The sequence below is a fragment of the Aulonocara sp. 'chitande type north' Nkhata Bay genome, linkage group LG20, assembly GCF_057382095.1.
Source record: "Aulonocara sp. 'chitande type north' Nkhata Bay isolate Kocher_YH1m ecotype deep benthic linkage group LG20, A_spYH_male_GT1.1, whole genome shotgun sequence".
NCBI classification, from domain to species: Eukaryota; Metazoa; Chordata; class Actinopteri; order Cichliformes; family Cichlidae; genus Aulonocara; species Aulonocara sp. 'chitande type north' Nkhata Bay.
Genome location: NC_141363.1, coordinates 26,994,387 through 27,014,324, shown reverse-complemented (window position 1 = coordinate 27,014,324; position 19,938 = coordinate 26,994,387). Strand labels below are relative to the sequence as shown.

Genomic DNA, 19,938 nt, shown 5'->3' with positions numbered 1-19,938 from the left:
ATTGATAAGCTGTTGTTAGAATTTATTTAATATTACTTTCTAGACCAGGATCTTTTTCTACGTAGCTGACAGCTGGTAACTGTGCAGGGGCAGATCTAGCAAAGTTTAGCCAGGGGGGCCGATAGGGCATTAACAGGGAAAAGGGGGCACAAAGACATACTTTTATTTCTTATTCTCATTTAAAATATCTAGCTTTTAATAAATAATTATCTGAATCTTACACCCAAAGTTTTAATCTTATGTAAAATATATAAAGTCCATTACTGTATATAGTAACTGTTAAGTCTAATATACCCTAGTAAGCTATAGTACTTTTTCCTTTGGGAAGATACCATCTGTGCAGTCTGCAATTCTGTAGAAGAAAGATGTTGAATCTATTTAATTATTCTTGAAAAATAATTTATTTCTGTGCATTTTTTTTTCACACTGCATCAAATTAAAGTTGATTATGTCGATTAAGCATCATGAGGTGGAGCGTGAGGGGTGGTTCTCTACTTTTTTTGCTGGGAGTTTGCAACCCTATTAGTTAGGTTGCTTAATATTTCTGCTAAGTACTCTTTAAAATACCAGAATAGGAAGGATTGAGTAGGTTTAAGTTTATTAGATTGATCAGTATTGCTGAACTATGAAATATTTTGGGTGCAGTGGGTGCAGTATTTTACATACAGGTATAACAGAATAGCTTTAGTGTTGTTGTTTATTTAAACTTGAGTATGAACTTATACAAAATGCAGCAATATATAAAAAAAAACGGTTTTATTGATTAAAAAACACTATATCGGATTCATATCGGTATCGGCAGATATCCAAATTTATGGTATCGGTATCGGACTTAAAAAAGTGGTATTGTGCCATCTCTACTTTAAAGTAGAGCAGGAGATATACAAAATACAACTGACAATGAGGCACAAACACTTGGATGAGACAGAAGGAACATTCAGGAGACATTCAGGGGGCTAGAAGAACTAAACATAAGTAAAATAAATGAGTTAAAGTTTAAGCTAAGGCTTCAAAATTAAAAAAAAAAAAAAAATACTCATCCATTGCATGTCAATCAAAACAAGAAGCAAAATGTAAAAAAAAGATATAAAGAACTGAAGCTTAATGAAAAAGAAAAAAATTCAAAAGCAACTTTAAATCTTTTGTTTCTTTTCTAGGAAAAGATTATATCATCAACACATCGTGTAACATCTGAATGTCACATCCCCTCTGTTGATGTCACTTCAACCAGCATGTCAAGCCTCGATGACATCACTGCTGGAATGTGTTAACAAATATGATTTTATTGGAAATAAACACAAATAAACACATATCCTGAGCATCAAACAGTCTCACCTGTTTGTTTGTTTTTCATTTTATTTTCACATTTTGTTTGATTTATTGATGAAGATAAGAAAATGCAGTAAAGTCACACATGTAGGTGCCAGTCACATTCAAAAACACTTGTACATCTAGACGGTATACACAATCAAAATACTGTCAGAATGACAAAGAAAAACAGAGAAACAGAGAAAGAACAGAGAAAAACTCAAAGGATATCACATGGATAACATACAGCTCCATTAGATTCCCTGTTTTTACTCCCATCAAATTTCTTACAGAATCGCTTGGATAGTGAAGGTACTGTTGTGTCTGTCTTGATGCCACAGTTCAGTCCACAGTTTCAATATCAGACTGCTTTTAAAGTACTCCGGTATTGTTTTGTTAGTTAAGCCACTTAGCACTGATCTATGTATTAGTCAAGCATAAAAATGCTCCTAATAGCACAGTCTGACAGACGTAAATAGTAATTTTGTACCAACGAGGTGATTCCTAAAGACCTATTAGCTGAAATATGCCAAGTGTCTTAAAAAAAACTATGCAAAATCACATGTTTCAACAAAAAAGAGGAGGCAGGGTGGAAGGGTGGCTGTCGAGAAGCCATTCCTAAGGAAGGGAAACTACTTGAAAAGGCTTGAAAAGACAGTTTACACAAAAAACAACAAAAAATGTTGTATGTATGGAGGAGGTCAGGAGAGAGGTACAACAGTGAGTGCTTACAGCCATCTGTAAAACACAGGAGAGGTAGAGATGAAGCCTACTTAAAGAGAAAGCCTGCTTATAAGGCTGTGCTGAAGAAAGCTTCATGTGTATGGAGGGTGAAGAACCTTTCTCTTTTTAGTATAGGCTTTAAGTTATCATTACTTTCACCACGACAGGTTAATTTTCTTTAATTATATTATTGTATGATTAGCATGAAGCATTTACAAGAATAAAGTATAATTAGTAAACTGTGTATTTTATCTCTTTTTGGCAAATGAATTATACTCACAATAAGAATGAAGGGTGGTAGAGAGAGAGTCTACCACTGACCTTTCTTATGTTCTTATGTTGAGGAGCAGGTATGCTGTATAAATCTGTGCTAAAATACAACTGTGTTGCAGTGTTGTATGGACTCAGGACAGTGCAGGGATTTTGATGGGTTGTTTCATATGCACATACTGGAGTTTATTCTATAGTATGGTGTTAGATGAGGCTACAGATCCAACAGATCCAATGTATGATAATTTGCTATTTAGTTTGTGTGACAGTAGAGTCCAGTAGGTTTGGTCCTGGTTCCTGCTGGCTGGATCAACGCTCTAGTTGGTCGAGACTTTACGTGTGGAGACTGTATTTTTCAGTAAGAGCAATCTGGGGAAAAAACAAACAAGCAAAAAAACAACAAAATTCAGAATTCTGAACTTTTTATGAACCAGTGAAATGTGTTCATTTCTTCACAGTGCAGCATAAAGAGCCTACAAATGACAGTGAAATTAAACAAATATAAATGAATCACCTCAGTTTGGCTTTGGGTTGAGTTTCTTCTATACCTAGAGAAACCTATAGAAAAGAGACAAAGACGTGTTATGTTATAGCTTTGCTCATTTTTGTGGTGTTAGGTCGGATCTTATCCTGTTGGAAAAGAAGTGGGGCAGGTTAGCAGTCAAACGATTCCACGAGAATACTTAATTAAAAAAAGAAATACTACTTTTGTCTGACCTCTTGTTCAGAAGGGGCCACAACAACAGGAAGCTGCACATGTTTAATTTGTCAGTTTTTACACTAGATGCCATTCCCGACACAATCCCAAGAATGATTTGTGACTCCGGCTGGAGTTGAAGTAGTAACCTTTCCCTTGCTGAACAATGGTGTAAACCACTACACTGTGGAGCCACATAAAATCCTTTTGATTAATAATTCTTTAAAAAAGCATATAAGGCTGGATCAGAACTCACCACGATAGCCCGTTGCCGTCTTTTTGTAGATGAGCAAAAGAACAAGAAGTAACAGAAGAACTGCCACTACCACAGATACAATAACCAAAAGCGGAGAGAAACCTGTATGAGAGACTGAAAAAAATGGGACAATTAAATAACGTCACTTATAAAAGTTATTGGTTAAAATTACATAGAAAAAACATCAATATAAATTTTGAAAATGGCAGAAAGATTTTGAATATGAGATGTTTTCTTATAAAGAGAAACTACATATTAAAATGTAGCATTTTAATTAATTACTGTTTTTAAGAAATCTACTCTGCAGACTAAACTCGCTTAGTGAGAAGAGAGCCATAACCTTAAATTCAGTAGTCTCATTAAAACTGATGTTGGGGATGGGGAGCTGATACGATTCAATGAAAAGTGAGCTGAAAATAACCTGAAAGGAGTAAATCGCAGCTGAGATGTAAATTTCATCTCAAGATTAATTTATATAAATAACAACAGTAAAAGAAGCAGGAACAAAAGGGCTGTGAAAGAAAAAACATTTAATGCAATAAAACTTGTAGATAAACCTTTAACCTCCTAGGACCTGGCGTCCACATATGCGAACATCACTTTTTGGGTTATTTAGACCAAAATACTAAATTTTGCTCTGCAAGGGCCATTTACATATCCACGAACAAGGACATTATACTGCTAGTATTCTATCAACATTTCAAACGAATATCCTCAGATATGGCTCTTACTTTTCTTAAAAACAAAAATAAGGTAAAAAAAATAATAAAAATCTGCTAATTCTTTATTTTTGCATTCATCGGGCCCCGATATGCCTAAATATCAAAGAGAAATTAAAAATGCATGCCGTGGAAGAGTTCAGGTCTTAGGAGGTTAATGTAGATCAAACATAATATTTCCATATTGGTAAAATAAACTCTCCAGCTGCTCAAATTTACCTTCACAGATGACACCAGCATCTTCTTTGTGGCTGCAGTCGTGAGATCCATACCCTGAGTGGTGGCACTCAGGCAAGTTGGCTTCTCTTCCCGTGCATGCTACATCATCCATCCAGATGGGCCCTGTGCCAGCACCAAATTGTGTATTAGTTGGCATGGAGAGGACCCTACCACAGCCCAGCTGCCTACATACCACCTGAGCATCTTCCAGGCCCCAAGAATCATCACACACTGTCCCCCACTGCCCACTGTGGAAGATCTCCACCCTGCCAGAGCAGGAGTCGTAACCCCTATTTACCAGGCGGACCTCCCCCTCAACTCCTGTGCTGTTGTCCACTGCTGTTGAACCAGTGACATTAACCAGAAAAGCTGGAGAGGTCTGTGTTCTTGAAGCAGGTGTGGAATAAGGAAATCCAGGGTCTGTTTGCAATTAAAAAAGAAATACAAGTAAATAATAATTGTAGAGCTGTGAAACAGTTTGAGAACAACATTTTAAAAATTAATTTGTTAGCGTGTATTCATACTTAAAATGTATCAATTCAGAGACAAATTTGACATTACACATTTGAGTTTTAACAGTTTTATGTGGTGTTTCAAAGTAAAGACATTTGCTGTACTGCTCAAATAAAAAGTCTCAAATAAAAAGTCTGTAGATGAAACGAATGAAAGATTATCTTGATTTCATTAAATGTTCTGCAGGATTTTCTTAATTGAAGAGACAATAATGGAAACATCAGTATAATATCAACTTAAATTAATAGGTGGACGTCCTGCCAAAGAAGTATTTTTTTTGTTTTTCAATAATAAATGATGCATCTACATTTCATGACTTTAACTAAAATGCAGTGATTGGGTTGTTTCAATGAAATATTTCAGGAGAACCAACAGAATCATGGAAGTTTCAACAGAGTTTTATGAATATTCCTTCTCCCTTAAAAATAGCTTCATGTTTCATGGTGAATTGTCTGCCACAAGAGGACATGATTATATGAAAACCCTTATTTTTTGCATTCAAATGAAATCAAGGTAATTTTTCTGACCACATTTGAGATGGATGTAGTCAGCTTCTGAGGAGGAGTATGCTAAAGTATATAACATGATATGTTCTCTTACATCTAGGTGGCGCTCTAACGATTGACAAATATTGATGTTTAATGACAAAATATTTAATATAACAAAACCTGTGGGTAGCACAGTTTGAAGTAAATAAAACATAATATTTCTATTATTGTATAATAAACTTTACAGCATAGACACAGAGTAAAAAAATGTAACCTCAGTGATGCCACCTTCTCAAATTTACCTTGACAGATGACACCGGCGTCTTCATTGTGGCCACAGTTGTGAGATCCTAACCCTGAGTGGCGACACCCGAATAGGTTGGATTCCCAGCCTGTGCATCCAACCTCATCCATCCAGATGGGCCCTGTGCCTTGTCCAAATTGCGCATTAGTTGGTGCAGAGAGGACCCTACCACAGCCCAGCTGCCTACATACCACCTGAGCATCCCTCAGGCCCCAAGAATCATCACACACTGTCCCCCACTGGCCACTGTGGAGGATCTCCACCCTGCCAGAGCAGGAGCCGTAATTGCCATTAACCAAGCGAACATTCCTTTGAGTTTCTGTGATAAAAGGGATTACATACAAAAAATAAAGAAATGCAAGAATACAATGATAATTTTAGAATGAGCCCCTATGAACTGCAGATTAACATTGCAAATTACCCAATTTAAACTCCACATTCCTTCAACTTTAAATGTTTAACAAAATTGAAGCATTCAATGTCAAAGAGCCTGTAGGTAAAATATTTTAGTATAAAGTGAATATAAATGTGTAATAGTTGGTCACTGAAAATCTCTCAGTTAAAATTTTATCAGGGACAAACAGTCAAACACGTACAAACTTGAGTCCATCCGCCTTCTCAAATTTACCTTCACAGATGACACCAGCGTCTTCATTGTGGCCGCAGTTGTGAGATCCAAACCTTGACTGGCGACACTCGAGTAGGTTGGATTCCCTCCCTGTGCATGACACCTCATCCATCCAGATGGGCCCTGTGCCTTGTCCAAATCGTGCTTTAGTTGGTGCTGAGATGACCCTACCACAGCCCAGCTGCCTACATACAACCTGAGCATCCTCCTGGCCCCAAGAATCATCACACACTGTCCCCCACTGGCCACTGTGGAAGATCTCCACCCTGCCAGAGCAGGAGCCATAAATCCTATTTACCAGGCGGACCTCCCCCTCAACTCCTGTGCTGTTGTCCACTGCTGTTGAACCAGTGACATTAACCCGAAAATCTGGAGAGGTCTGTGTTCTTGACGCAGGTGTGGAATAAGGAAATCCAGGGTCTGTTTGCAATTAAAAAAGAAATACACATAAATAATAATAACAGTGCAGCTGTGCTGAACCAATTTCGTTAAAAACAGTTTGAAAACTAGATTGGTTTTTAATTAATTTGTTAGCGTGTACTCATATTTAAAATGTATCAATTCAGAGACAAATTTGACATTACACTTTTGGGTTTTAACAGTTTCATGTGGTATTGCAAAGTAAAGACATTAGCTGTACTTTCACAGAGAAACCCTCCCAGCAAAAAAGCAAATATAAAGTCTGTAGATGAAACGAATGAAAGATTATCTTGATCTTTTTAAACGTTCTGCAGGAATTTGTTAATTGAAGAGACAATAATGGAAACATCAGTATAATATCAACTTAAATTAATAGGTGGACGTCCTGCTGGGCCGAGGTTATTGCCAAAGAAGTATTTTTTTTTGTTTTTCAATAATAAATGATGCATCTAAATTTCATGACTTTAACTAAAATGCAGTGATTGGGTTGTTTCAATGAAATATTTCAGGAGAACCAACAGAATCATGCAAGTTTACAAACAAGTTTTATGAATATTCAAGTTTTCCTTCTCCCTTAAAAATAGCTTCATGTTTCATGGTGAATTGTCTGTCACCAGAGGACATGATTATATGAAAACCCTTATTTTTTGCATTCAGAGGAAATCAAGGTAATTTTTCTGACCACATTTGAGATGGATGTAGTCAGCTTCTGAGGAGGAGTATGCTAAAGTATATAACATGATATGTTCTCTTACATCTAGGTGGCGCTCTAACGATTGACAAATATTGATGTTTAATGACAAAATATTTAATATAACAAAACCTGTGGGTAGCACAGTTTGAAGTAAACAAAACATAGTATTTCTATTATTGTATAATAAACTTTACAGCATAGACACAGAGTAAAAAAATGTAACCTCAGTGATGCCACCTTCTCAAATTTACCTTGACAGATGACACCAGCGTCTTCACTGTGGCTGCAGTCATGAGATCCTAACCCTGAGTGTCGACACTCAAACAGGTTGGATTCCCTGCCTGTGCATCCAACCTCATCCATCCAGATGGGCCCTGTGCCTTGCCCAAATCGTGCTTTAGTTGGTGCAGAGAGGACCCTACCACAGCCCAGCTGCCTACATACAACCTGAGCATCCTCCTGGCCCCAAGAATCATCACACACTGTCCCCCACTGGCCTCTGTGGAGGATCTCCACCCTGCCAGAGCAGGAGCCATGTCCTCCATTAACCAAGCGAACATTTACCTGAATTTCTGTGTTAAAAAGAAATACATACAAAAAATAAAGAAATGCAAGGACTCAATAACTATTTTGGGATGATTCACTGTAAACTGCAGATCAACATTGCAATTCACCCAGTTTAACCAACACTTTCCTTCATTTTTAAATGTTTAACAGAATGGAAGTATTTAATGTCAAAGAGCCTGTAGGTAACAAAATTTAGTGTCAACAAAACACTATTTTTTTTACAGTAATTGTTTGTGGCTTAAAACCTCTCAGTTAAAATTTTATCGGGGACCAAAGGTCCAACAGGTGGACACCTAAGTGAATCCTACTTCTCAAATTTACCTTGACAGATGACACCGGCGTCTTCATTGTGGCCACAGTTGTGAGATCCTAACCCTGAGTGTCGACACTCAAACAGGTTGGATTCCCAGCCTGTGCAATGCACATCATCCATCCAGATGGGCCCTGTGCCTGCACCAAATCGTGCATTAGTTGATGCAGAGAGGACCCTACCACAGCCCAGCTGCCTACATACCACCTGAGCATCTTCCTGGCCCCAAGAATCATCACACACTGTCCCCCACTGGCCTCTGTGGAGGATCTCCACCCTGCCAGAGCAGGAGCCATGAATGCTATTTACCAGGCGGACCTCCCCCTCAACTCCTGTGCTGTTGTCCACTGCTGTTGAACCAGTGACATTAACCCGAAAAGCTGGAGAGGTCTGTGTTCTTGATGCAGGTGTGGAATAAGGAAATCCAGGGTCTGTTTGCAATTAAAAAATACAAATAAGTAATAATAGTGCAGCTGTGCTGAAGGAATGTTGTTAAAAACAGTTTAAGAACAATATTTTTTAAAATTTATTTGTTAGTGTGTATTAAAATTTAAAATGAATCAATTTGAAGAAAACATTAAGATTACACATTTGAGTTTCAACAGTTTTGTGTGCTATGGTAAAACACAAGGACATTTGTTGTACTTTCACAGAGAAACCCCCACAACAATAACTCAAATAAAAAGTCTGTAGATAAAACGATTTAAAGATTATCTTAATCTTTTTAAATATTCAGCGGGAATTTGTTAATGAAAGAGGCAGTGATGGAACCACCAGTATAATATCAACTTAAATTAATAATGGCGTACATCCTCTTGGGTCTACGTTATTGTACAAATTTTTTTTTTCTTTTTCAATAATCAACGAGGCCTCTGAATTTCATGACTATAACTAAAATGCAGTGATTGGGTTGTTTCAATGAAATATTTCAGGAGAACCAACAGAATCATGGATGCTTCAACCAAGTTTTATGAATATTCAAGTTTTCCTTCTCTCTTAACAATAACTTCATGTTTTGTGGTGAATTGTCTGCCACTAGAGGACATCATTATATGAACACCCATAATTTTTGCATTCAGAAAAAAGCTTAAGATCATTTTTCTGACCACATTTGAGATGGATGTAGTCAGCTTCTGAGGAGTATGCTAAAGTATATAACATGATATGTTCTCTTACATCTAGGTGGCGCTCTAACGATTGACAAATATTGATGTTTAATGACAAAATATTTAATATAACAAAACCTGTGGGTAGCACAGTTTGAAGTAAACAAAACATAGTATTTCAATTATTGTATAATAAACTTTACAGCATAGACACAGAGTAAAAAAATGTAACCTCAGTGATGCCACCTTCTCAAATTTACCTTGACAGATGACACCGGCGTCTTCATTGTGGCCACAGTTGTGAGATCCTAACCCTGAGTGGCGACACCCGAATAGGTTGGATTCCCAGCCTGTGCATCCAACCTCATCCATCCAGATGGGCCCTGTGCCTTGTCCAAATTGTGCATTAGTTGGTGCAGAGAGGACCCTACCACAGCCCAGCTGCCTACATACCACCTGAGCATCCCTCAGGCCCCAAGAATCATCACACACTGTCCCCCACTGGCCTCTGTGGAAGATCTCCACCCTGCCAGAGCAGGAGCCATGAATGCTATTTACCAGGCGGACCTCCCCCTCAACTCCTGTGCTGTTGTCCACTGCTGTTGAACCGGTGACATTAACCTGAAAAGCTGGAGAGGTCTGTGTTCTTGACGCAGGTGTGGAATAAGGAAATCCAGGGTCTGTTTGCAATTAAAAAATACAAATAAGTAATAATAGTGCAGCTGTGCTGAAGGAATGTTGTTAAAAACAGTTTAAGGACAATATTTTTTAAAATTAATTTGTTAGTGTGTATTAAAATTTAAAATGAATCAATTTGAAGAAAACATTAAGATTACACATTTGAGTTTCAACAGTTTTGTGTGCTATGGTAAAACACAAGGACATTTGTTGTACTTTCACAGAGAAACCCCCACAACAATAACTCAAATAAAAAGTCTGTAGATGAAACGATTTAAAGATTATCTTAATCTTTTTAAATATTCAGCGGGAATTTGTTAATGAAAGAGGCAGTGATGGAACCACCAGTATAATATCAACTTAAATTAATAATGGCGTACATCCTCTTGGGTCTACGTTATTGTACAAAAAAGATTTTTTTTCTTTTTCAATAATCAATGAGGCCTCTGAATTTCATGACTATAACTAAAATGCAGTGATTGGGTTGTTTCAATGAAATATTTCAGGAGAACCAACAGAATCATGGACGCTTCAACCAAGTTTTATGAATATTCAAGTTTTCCTTCTCTCTTATCAATAACTTCATGTTTTGTGGTGAATTGTCTGCCACTAGAGGACATCATTATATAAACACCCATAATTTTTGCATTCAGAAAAAAGCTTAAGATCATTTTTCTGACCACATTTGAGATGGATGTAGTCAGCTTCTGAGGAGGAGTATGCTAAAGTATATAACATGATATGTTCTCTTACAGCTAGGTGGCGCTCTAACGATTGACAAATATTGATGTTTAATGAGAAAAAAAATTAATATAACAAAACCTGTGGGTAGCAGACTTTAATGTAAACAAAACATAATATTTCTATTATTGTATAATAAACCTGGCAGCATAGACACAGAGTAAAAAAATGTAACCTCAGTGATGCCACCTTCTCAAATTTACCTTGACAGATGACACCGGCGTCTTCATTGTGGCCACAGTTGTGAGATCCTAACCCTGAGTGTCGACACTCAAACAGGTTGGATTCCCAGCCTGTGCATCCAACCTCATCCATCCAGATGGGCCCTGTGCCTGCACCAAATCGTGCATTAGTTGATGCAGAGAGGACCCTACCACAGCCCAGCTGCCTACATACCACCTGAGCATCCTCCTGGCCCCAAGAATCATCACACACTGTCCCCCACTGGCCTCTGTGGAGGATCTCCACCCTGCCAGAGCAGGAGCCATAATTGCCATTAACCAAGCGAACATTCCCTTGAGTTTCTGTGATAAAAGGGATTACATACAAAAAATAAAGAAATGCAAGGACTCAATAATTATTTTGGGATGATTCACTGTAAACTGCAGATCAACATTGCAATTCACCCAGTTTAACTAACACTTTCCTTCATTTTTAAATGTTTAACAGAATGGAAGTATTTAATGTCAAAGAGCCTGTAGGTAACAAAATTTAGTGTCAACAAAACACTTTTTTTTTACAGTAATTGTTTGTGGCTTAAAACCTCTCAGTTAAAATTTTATCGGGGACCAAAGGTCCAACAGGTGGACACCTAAGTGAATCCTACTTCTCAAATTTACCTTCACAGATGACACCGGCGTCTTCATTGTGGCCACAGTTGTGAGATCCTAACCCTGAGTGTCGACACTCAAATAGGTTGGATTCCCAGCCTGTGCAATGCACATCATCCATCCATATGCGCCCTGTGCCTGCACCAAATCGTGCATTAGTTGATGCAGAGATGACCCTACCACAGCCCAGCTGCCTACATACCACCTGAGCATCCTCCTGGCCCCAAGAATCATCACACACTGTCCCCCACTGGCCTCTGTGGAGGATCTCCACCCTGCCAGAGCAGGAGCCATGAATGCTATTTACCAGGCGGACCTCCCCCTCAACTCCTGTGCTGTTGTCCACTGCTGTTGAACCGGTGACATTAACCCGAAAAGCTGGAGAGGTCTGTGTTCTTGACGCAGGTGTGGAATAAGGAAATCCAGGGTCTGTTTGCAATTAAAAAATACAAATAAGTAATAATAGTGCAGCTGTGCTGAAGGAATGTTGTTAAAAACAGTTTAAGGACAATATTTTTTAAAATTAATTTGTTAGTGTGTATTAAAATTTAAAATGAATCAATTTGAAGACAACATTGAGATTACACATTTGAGTTTCAACAGTTTTGTGTGCTATGGTAAAACACAAGGATTTGTGTTTGTTGTACTTTCACAGAGAAACCCCCACAACAATAACTCAAATAAAAAGTCTTTAGATGAAACGATTTAAAGATTATCTTAATCTTTTTAAATATTCAGCGGGAATTTGTTAATGAAAGAGGCAGTGATGGAACCACCAGTATAATATCAACTTAAATTAATAATGGCGTACATCCTCTTGGGTCTACGTCATTGTACAAAAAAATTTTTTTTTTCTTTTTCAATAATCAACGAGGCCTCTGAATTTCATGACTATAACTAAAATGCAGTGATTGGGTTGTTTCAATGAAATATTTCAGGAGAACCAACAGAATCATGGATGCTTCAACCAAGTTTTATGAATATTCAAGTTTTCCTTCTCTCTTAACAATAACTTCATGTTTTGTGGTGAATTGTCTGCCACTAGAGGACATCATTATATGAACACCCATAATTTTTGCATTCAGAAAAAAGCTTAAGATCATTTTTCTGACCACATTTGAGATGGATGTAGTCAGCTTCTGAGGAGTATGCTAAAGTATATAACATGATATGTTCTCTTACATCTAGGTGGCGCTCTAACGATTGACAAATATTGATGTTTAATGACAAAATATTTAATATAACAAAACCTGTGGGTAGCACAGTTTGAAGTAAATAAAACATAATATTTCTATTATTGTATAATAAACTTTACAGCATAGATACAGAGTAAAAAAACTGTAACCTCCGTGATGCCACCTTCTCAAATTTACCTTGACAGATGACACCAGCGTCTTCACTGTGGCTGCAGTCATGAGATCCTAACCCTGACTGTCGACACTCAAACAGGTTGGATTCCCAGCCTGTGCAATGCACATCATCCATCCAGATGGGCCCTGTGCCTTGTCCAAATCGTGCTTTAGTTGGTGCTGAGAGGACCCTACCACAGCCCAGCTGCCTACATACCACCTGAGCATCCTCCTGGCCCCAAGAATCATCACACACTGTCCCCCACTGGCCTCTGTGGAAGATCTCCACCCTGCCAGAGCAGGAGCCATAAATGCCATTTACCAGGCGGACCTCCCCCTCAACTGCTGTGCTGTTGTCCACTGCTGTTGAACCAGTGACATTAACAAAATTTAGTGTCAACAAAACACTTTTTTTTTTTTTACAGTAATTGTTTTTGGCTTAAAACCTCTCAGTTAAAATTTTATCGGGGACAAAAGGTCCAACAGGTGGACACCTAAGTGAATCCTACTTCTCAAATTTACCTTCACAGATGACACCGGCGTCTTCTTTGTGGCTGCAGTCATGAGATCCAAACCCTGAGTGATGACACTCGAATAGGTTGATTTCCCCTCCTGTGCATCCAACCTCATCCATCCAGATAGGCCCTGTGCCTTGTCCAAATCGTGTATTAGTTGGTGCAGAGAGGACCCTACCACAACCCAGCTGCCTACATATCACCTGAGCATCCTCCAGGCCCCAAGAATCATCACACACTGTCCCCCATTGCCCACTGTGGAAGATCTCCACCCTGCCAGAGCAGGAGCCGTTTCCTCCATTAACCAAGCGAACATTTTCTTGAATTTCTGTGTTAAAAAGAAATACATACAAAATATAAAATCTGGGACTCAATAATAATTTTTGTGATAAGGCACTGTATACTGTAAAACAACACTGCAAACTACCCAGTTTAAACTATACTTTCCTTCCACTTGAATGTTTAACAAAATGGTAGTATTCAATGTCAAAGAGCCTGTAGGTAAAATATTGTAGTGTAAAGTAAAAATAATTGTATAATAGTTGGTCACTGAAAACCAGTGACCAGTTGAAATTATATCAGGGACATACAGTCAAACAGGTGGAACCTCAGGCTTGCCACCTTCTCAAATTTACCTTGACAGATGACACCAGTATCTTCACTGTGGCGGCAGTTGTGAGATCCAAACCCTGAGTGGCGACACTCAGAAAGCTTGGATTCCCTCCCTGTGCATGACACCTCATCCATCCAGATGGTTCCTGTGCCTTGTCCAATTTGTGCATTAGTTGGTATGGACAGGACCCTACCACAGCCCAGCTGCCTACATACCACCCGAGCATCCTCCAGGCCCCAGGAATCATCACACACTGTCCCCCACTGCCCACTGTGGAAGATCTCGACCCTGCCAGAGCAGGAGCCGTAACCCCTATTTACCAAGCGGACCTCCCCCTCAACTCCTGTGCTGTTGTCCACTGCTGTTGAACCAGTGACATTAACCGGAACAGATGGAGAGGTCTGTGGTCTTGAAGTAGTTGTGGATAAACCAAAGCCCAGATCTGTTGAGTTCACTTCTGTTTGACATTAAAAAAGAAATACAAATAAATAATAGTAGTGCAGCAATGATGCTTGAACCATATTTTTTATAAACAGTTTATTTTATTTTGACCAGTATTACGCAGTAATAGACACTCTGGTCCATAGGGTTTATGTCATGCTTTGCCTCTTGCAAGCATGATATTGGTTGTATGAATTATCAAATTACGCACCGAATATCACCAAAATAGCAATTGCAGCAATTGCCTTTCCAAGGACTGCACATTTTGCAAAATACTGGAGCATAGGATCCACACCTGTTTGAGTTTATACATCTCACTTTTATTCTTTGCTTTAAGCACATTTCTGACTATCACGCACTTTCACATTATGATGGTGCATTGGTGGCAATTTGGAGTACAAGAGTGTGTGAAGCCTGGGACAGATTTAACAACATAGATTCCAAGGTTTTCTGGCAAAAAATAAATAAATAAATTAAAAATCGTAAGATGAACAATTTAAATTTTCCAAGGTGTTGAACTGACCGCAGATCATTTTATAAAATCTCAAGTAGAAATCTGTAAAAGTAAAGTACCAGAAAATTGCTAAAATTCAGCCAAATATCATAATAATAATAATAATAATAATAATAATAATGAACACAAACAAGAGGAAGTGAATTTTACCCATTCCCCCAAAAGCAGAAGATGCATAAAAGATATCAATAAAGAAAGGAATGGGCACTCAGGGAATGCTTGTATATTGGGCCCTGAGTTCTGTGCTACAGCCCAATATCCACCTGTGGTGTTTCGTCCATCCATTTCTGTATGGTTGGGAGTTTCTGGATTGGCAAGACAAGTGATTCCATCCTGAAGATCTGTTAAAAAGATAAGCAATCAGTAGTTACTGTCCTGTTAAATACACATTAAAATATAATATTTATACTTTAATTGAATATTTACTTTATTTTATTGTGATAAAGTTTTAAAATTAGTTGTTAAACTTGCTATATTTTCACTTAATTATTTGAATTTGCAAAAATCAAAACTTTGTGATCCTTCCCTACACAAACCATCTACTGATAATGATTATGTTAAAAGGTTGTGAAGAAGAAATTAGGATTTGAGTTTGTTTGTGATGACATCTTCTTCAGCTTTTTCTACACTTGTTAAATTAGGCTTTTGAACTTGTTTAAACATTTGAAATTGGGTATTTATTTATTTATTTTTGTTGTGTTGCAGCTGGATAGTGTAGTGGTAAGACTACATGCCTTTGGAATGGGAGTCGTGGGCTACTGTATCCTGTAAGCGTCCCTAGGCTAGACCCCCGCATGCTAACCAAGAATGAGCGAGAGACAGAGTAACCAGGACACACTGATGAGAAGTGGGCTACTAGAAGAAGATGGTATAAGTGCGCAAGAGATGAAAATTGGGCGCTGTTGGAATGCTACTGCGCAAGTAACCCCAGCAGAAGGGGTTACATGAATAGGACAAGGGACCTATGGAATCTTCGATACCCAGCATCCAGATTGATGATGAAACAACTAGTAGCTCAGTGTTCTAAAATTCGGAAGAAGGTACTGCTCTCATGGCTAGAGATTGATGAGGTACAACACAATGCTACGGCAAGCGGCACCAGGACGACAGGTCAGGGAGGAGATATCATCATCACCCCCACCCGAGTTTGGGTACCAAGCCCCAAGTGCGATGGAAGACGACGCATTGTGAGAGGAACTGACCTGAAAGATGGCATCATGGCAAAACTTGAAACCTGGACCCTCCGTAGCCTATTACCAAGGCTACGTGAAGTACCCCCTGAGGATCTACTAGATGATGTGAATGCAGCGCTGCCACAATTACCAAGACTAACCAGTTGACCAAAGCAGCAGTGATCAGTGAGTGATCAGCCACAAGGAGCAGTACCCTCCATGGAGAAGGAGACTAGACTGCAGAAAGGTAGAATGAAGAAGGTGCCTAACAAGTACAGCATGCTGTGAAACTGCCGAGCAAAGAGGTATACCAGAAAAACAGAAGGCAGGAGAATAAACCAGTTGTTCTCCACAGAACCATCCAAGGTGTAGTCGTAGTGGCACGGGAATATAAGAACAACACCACCAAGGCTAGAGACATAGCAATACTGGAGGTGCATATGTGATAAGCGCACAACACATAACTGCAAAGCTCATGAGCACTGCCATTACTGGACCCGAGCATGGTCCAGTAACCATCACATTGGCAGACATCCAAGAAAGTGTCTCCAGAATGAAGAATTGGACATCACCAGGCCCCGACATGATTCACAATTACTGGCTGAAGAATCTGCTTGCACTCCATGAGCGTCTCGCAGTACAAATGAACCAGCTGCTAGTTAATAAGAGACACCAAGAATGGCTAACTGAAGGCCTGACAGTCTTGATCCCCAAGGGTCCGCCAGAACCTGCCTCAGTACCAGATGGAAGCTCCTGTCAGGCATCACAGCGGCTAAGATGAACAGGCACATTCCTCAAAAAGACACATAAAGGAATTGGGAAGAATACCAGAGGAGCAAAGCACCAGCTACTGGTAGACAGAGCACCACCAGGATACACAGCAACGAAATTGGAATGCAATTCGGATTGGAGAAGTGTAGTTGTAAGGTAGTCAGAACTGAGGGGATTGTACTACTAGATGGTAACATTGGCAACATGTATCTAGGAATCCCCACAGGAAAATAGGAACCACAAAGAGGCCGCAGGTAAGCTGCAACCACCAAATACCTGCGGAGGGTCAGGCAAGTCCTGAGAAGTCAGCTGTAATAGAAAGAACAAGATTCGGGCAATCAATACCTATATCCTGCCCGTGACCACATACCCTGCTAGGATAACAATCTGGCCAAAGGAGGAGATAGAAGCCACTGACATCAAGATAAGAAAGGTTCTAGATCATGGATGGAGGGTTTCTGTCACAGTCTGGCAAGGGCAGACTGTATGAATTGAGAAAAGGACCCAAAACGCAGACTCCAAGGAACAGGGAACAGAACTTGAAATGTTAACAAAAGGCGAGCCGTTTAATATGGCTGGTAGAAAAGGTACAAACAAAGGGCAAGGCAAACTGAAGCAAAATTAACACAAACCTAAACTGGGGAATCTAAACAAACAATAAGAAAAACCTAGACAAGAAACTTGGAAGCATGGCATGGCATAGGAAACATGGCGTGGACAACAGACAACCTGACAATCACACACTGAAAACAGAGGACTTAAATACACAGCAGGTGATTAGGGGAAGTGGGAACACATGGAGGAACAGCTGACTGACATGAGCCTAATGACAGGACAAGGGAAGTGAAACTAAATACAATGAACAAAGAACACACGACTCCTTCAAAATAAAACAGGAAACATGAGACAGACATGATAATACAAACTTGATAACATAAGACACGCAGCATGAAACACGAAGGTTGAGGGGAAACTTAAATACAGGGGAAGAAAACACAAGGAGTCTAATAACCAAATGAACTTAGATAACCTAATGAACAAAATAAACTCAAACTTAAAACGCTGGGTCAAAAGACCCAGGATCATGACAGTTTCACCCCAAGACGGAAGGAAGGAGGCCAAGGACTGGTGAGTGTCAGAACCGCTGTTCAGGATAAGACAACAAATATCCACGAGAACATCAGGAAGATGGCCATAACCAACCTTGTGCTTAATGAATACCTCAGCAGTGTTGGGAAGGTTACTTTTAAAATGTATTCCACTACAGATTACAGAATACATGCCCCAAAATGTATTTTGTAACGTATTCCGTTACGTTACTCAATGAGAGTAACGTATTCTGAATACTTTGGATTAGTTCATATATTATCATGCTTTTTACAATTACACAAATGTATTATTGCAGGGTGATTTATTACTATTACTTAAGGTTATTCGCCATATCAATACTAACTAATGTCACGGTACTTTTGGGTCTCATCTTCACACTGGCGCACCCTGCCGTGACAACAAAATTTTTAAATCTTAATATAAAATGAGTAACAGTAGGGTGGACATTGGGTAAGGCTCCACTTTTTTGCAGCGATCTCGCATAGAAAACTATATAAAACAGGTTTGAGGCTCCGAACCGTAAAGCCGTAAAACCATAAAGGGACCTCTGGCTAATACGTCGAGTTCCGTGTCTGGTTCCGTGTCCAGCTCGTAGCTAGATTCTTTAGGGCTATGCCTGTAACGCTCTGCCTATTGCTTCATATTAAATCATTTTTGGAATAACTTTTTTAAATATTTCTTCACGTCATTATGCGGGCCGCAAGTAGGGGTGACATGGGCTGTCAGATTGAGACACAGGCCTTAGAGCCTCTTAATGCGTGTTTGGTTTGGGTTTCCAACGATGTGGAATTACCAAAAATAGAATGGGCATAGCCTAATATATGAAACAGGAAAAGACCGCCGTGTAATCCATTTATTACAACAAAGTAACTGTATTCTGAATACCACCCTTCTAAATGGTAACTGTAACAGAAGACAGTTACTCATATTTTGTATTTTAAATACGTAACGGCAGTACATGTATTCCGTTACTCCTCATACTGTAGAGAAGAGGCACAAGGAGAAGAACCATCATGAAAGGACAGACCCCTGCATGGTATGTAGCACCAGCAGATAGAAGAAGTCAAAGCAGCTTAAACTGATTAATATACCCCACTGCTACTTAACTAACCAGATTAATAAGCCAGAGCTTTAATTAACTTGATGCTATACTCGAATTAAAAGTTTTTTGAGCAGTGGAAATTGTTCTGAGTTTTTCTTTTTATACTGGAGGAAAAACACCAGCGATCTGAAAAATAATTTCTGGGGATGAAACAGGGATGAAAGAACACACCATAAGTAGCACATAGCAGTTGTGCTAAAAGAAATGATATGAACTTACTCCTGGCAGGTTTATATTTATTTATATTAAGTTATCTTTTACTTTTAATGTACTTGGAAGTGGTGTATGTCGTGGTTCACTGCTGACCTATTTTCAACGCCGAATAAATAAAATGAAGAAAGGCTGAATACATGAACTGCTGAAGCAGTTAGTGTTTAAAAATTAACAAAGTTTAAGGATTAATTCATGAGAAAAGAAAAGACAAGTAACACTGAATATTAGAGATGAGAATTTACTCACTTAGGAGGATGAAGCAGATCAAAATGTGATAGACTTTCATCTTGAGTCACTGATGGGTTAATGTTGCTTCTTTTCTTTTTTACTTGCAAACCAGGAACTTCTTACTTCTCTTGTTCTTATGTCCCCCTCCTCCTGACTCCTCCCCTCTGCTTAAGGGTTTACCAACAGTGAAAACACTTCCTGTCCATTTTCTGTCCAAAACAGCAGTGATTAAAAGATATACCAAGCTGTGGACAGGCACACAGAGAGAAGTTTTGCACCAATGTCGAATTCAAAGATTCAAAACTGAGGACATAAAGGGATGCACAGGATCAGGAAGAGCTCTCAGGCCGACTCATTAGTTATCAAATACCTAAAGTGTGCCAAGAAAACAAGCTGCGGCCACCTACTGACTTCAAATTATGAGTCTTAGAGACTGCTT

At 39.0% G+C, this 19,938-nt stretch overlaps 2 protein-coding genes across 5 annotated transcripts in view; one reads left to right on the top strand and one right to left on the bottom strand.

Annotated features, from left to right (window-relative positions):
• LOC147305792 (uncharacterized) overlaps window positions 1-1,326 on the top strand; it is a 29,545-nt gene extending 28,219 nt beyond the window's left edge. For all 3 annotated transcript variants that reach the window (XM_086276501.1, XM_086276502.1, XM_086276500.1), the window contains one exon: window positions 1,158-1,326. In XM_086276501.1, the coding sequence (XP_086132627.1) occupies window positions 1,158-1,159 (2 nt within the window). In that variant the 3' untranslated portion in view covers window positions 1,160-1,326. The remainder of the gene's footprint in view (window positions 1-1,157) is intronic.
• LOC147305791 (scavenger receptor cysteine-rich domain-containing protein DMBT1-like) lies at window positions 612-19,633 on the bottom strand. Of its 2 annotated transcripts, XM_086276499.1 has the most exons (16): window positions 19,518-19,633; window positions 15,167-15,244; window positions 13,971-14,405; window positions 13,343-13,663; window positions 12,845-13,183; window positions 11,481-11,900; window positions 10,845-11,165; window positions 9,483-9,902; window positions 8,128-8,547; window positions 7,491-7,811; window positions 6,126-6,545; window positions 5,496-5,816; window positions 4,193-4,612; window positions 3,255-3,368; window positions 2,816-2,859; window positions 612-2,670 (listed from the first exon to the last, which is right to left on the bottom strand). In XM_086276499.1, exons 1-16 carry the CDS (start codon window positions 19,555-19,557, stop codon window positions 2,635-2,637), a joined length of 4,470 nt encoding a protein of 1,489 aa, XP_086132625.1. In that variant the 5' UTR covers window positions 19,558-19,633; the 3' UTR covers window positions 612-2,634. The 2 variants fall into 2 exon arrangements, 1 of the variants encoding a protein (XP_086132625.1); XR_015126567.1 differs by lacking the exons at window positions 612-2,670; window positions 2,816-2,859 and having other exon boundaries at window positions 3,261-3,368; window positions 4,193-4,315; window positions 4,491-4,612.
• Between the last annotated feature and the right edge of the window lie 305 nt (window positions 19,634-19,938).

What these genes read in the sequence shown, in the direction of transcription:
- LOC147305791 (XM_086276499.1), bottom strand. Translation starts at nt 19,557, where the DNA reads ATGAAAGTCTATCACATTTTGATCTGCTTCATCCTCCTAA. An exon ending in GGATGGACGAAACACCACAG is followed by an intron (nt 14,406 to 15,166) that starts GTGGATATTGGG and finishes AATGTCAAACAG; the next exon opens with AAGTGAACTCAACAGATCTG. An exon ending in CGCTGGTGTCATCTGTGAAG is followed by an intron (nt 5,817 to 6,125) that starts GTAAATTTGAGA and finishes CTTTTATCACAG; the next exon opens with AAACTCAAAGGAATGTTCGC.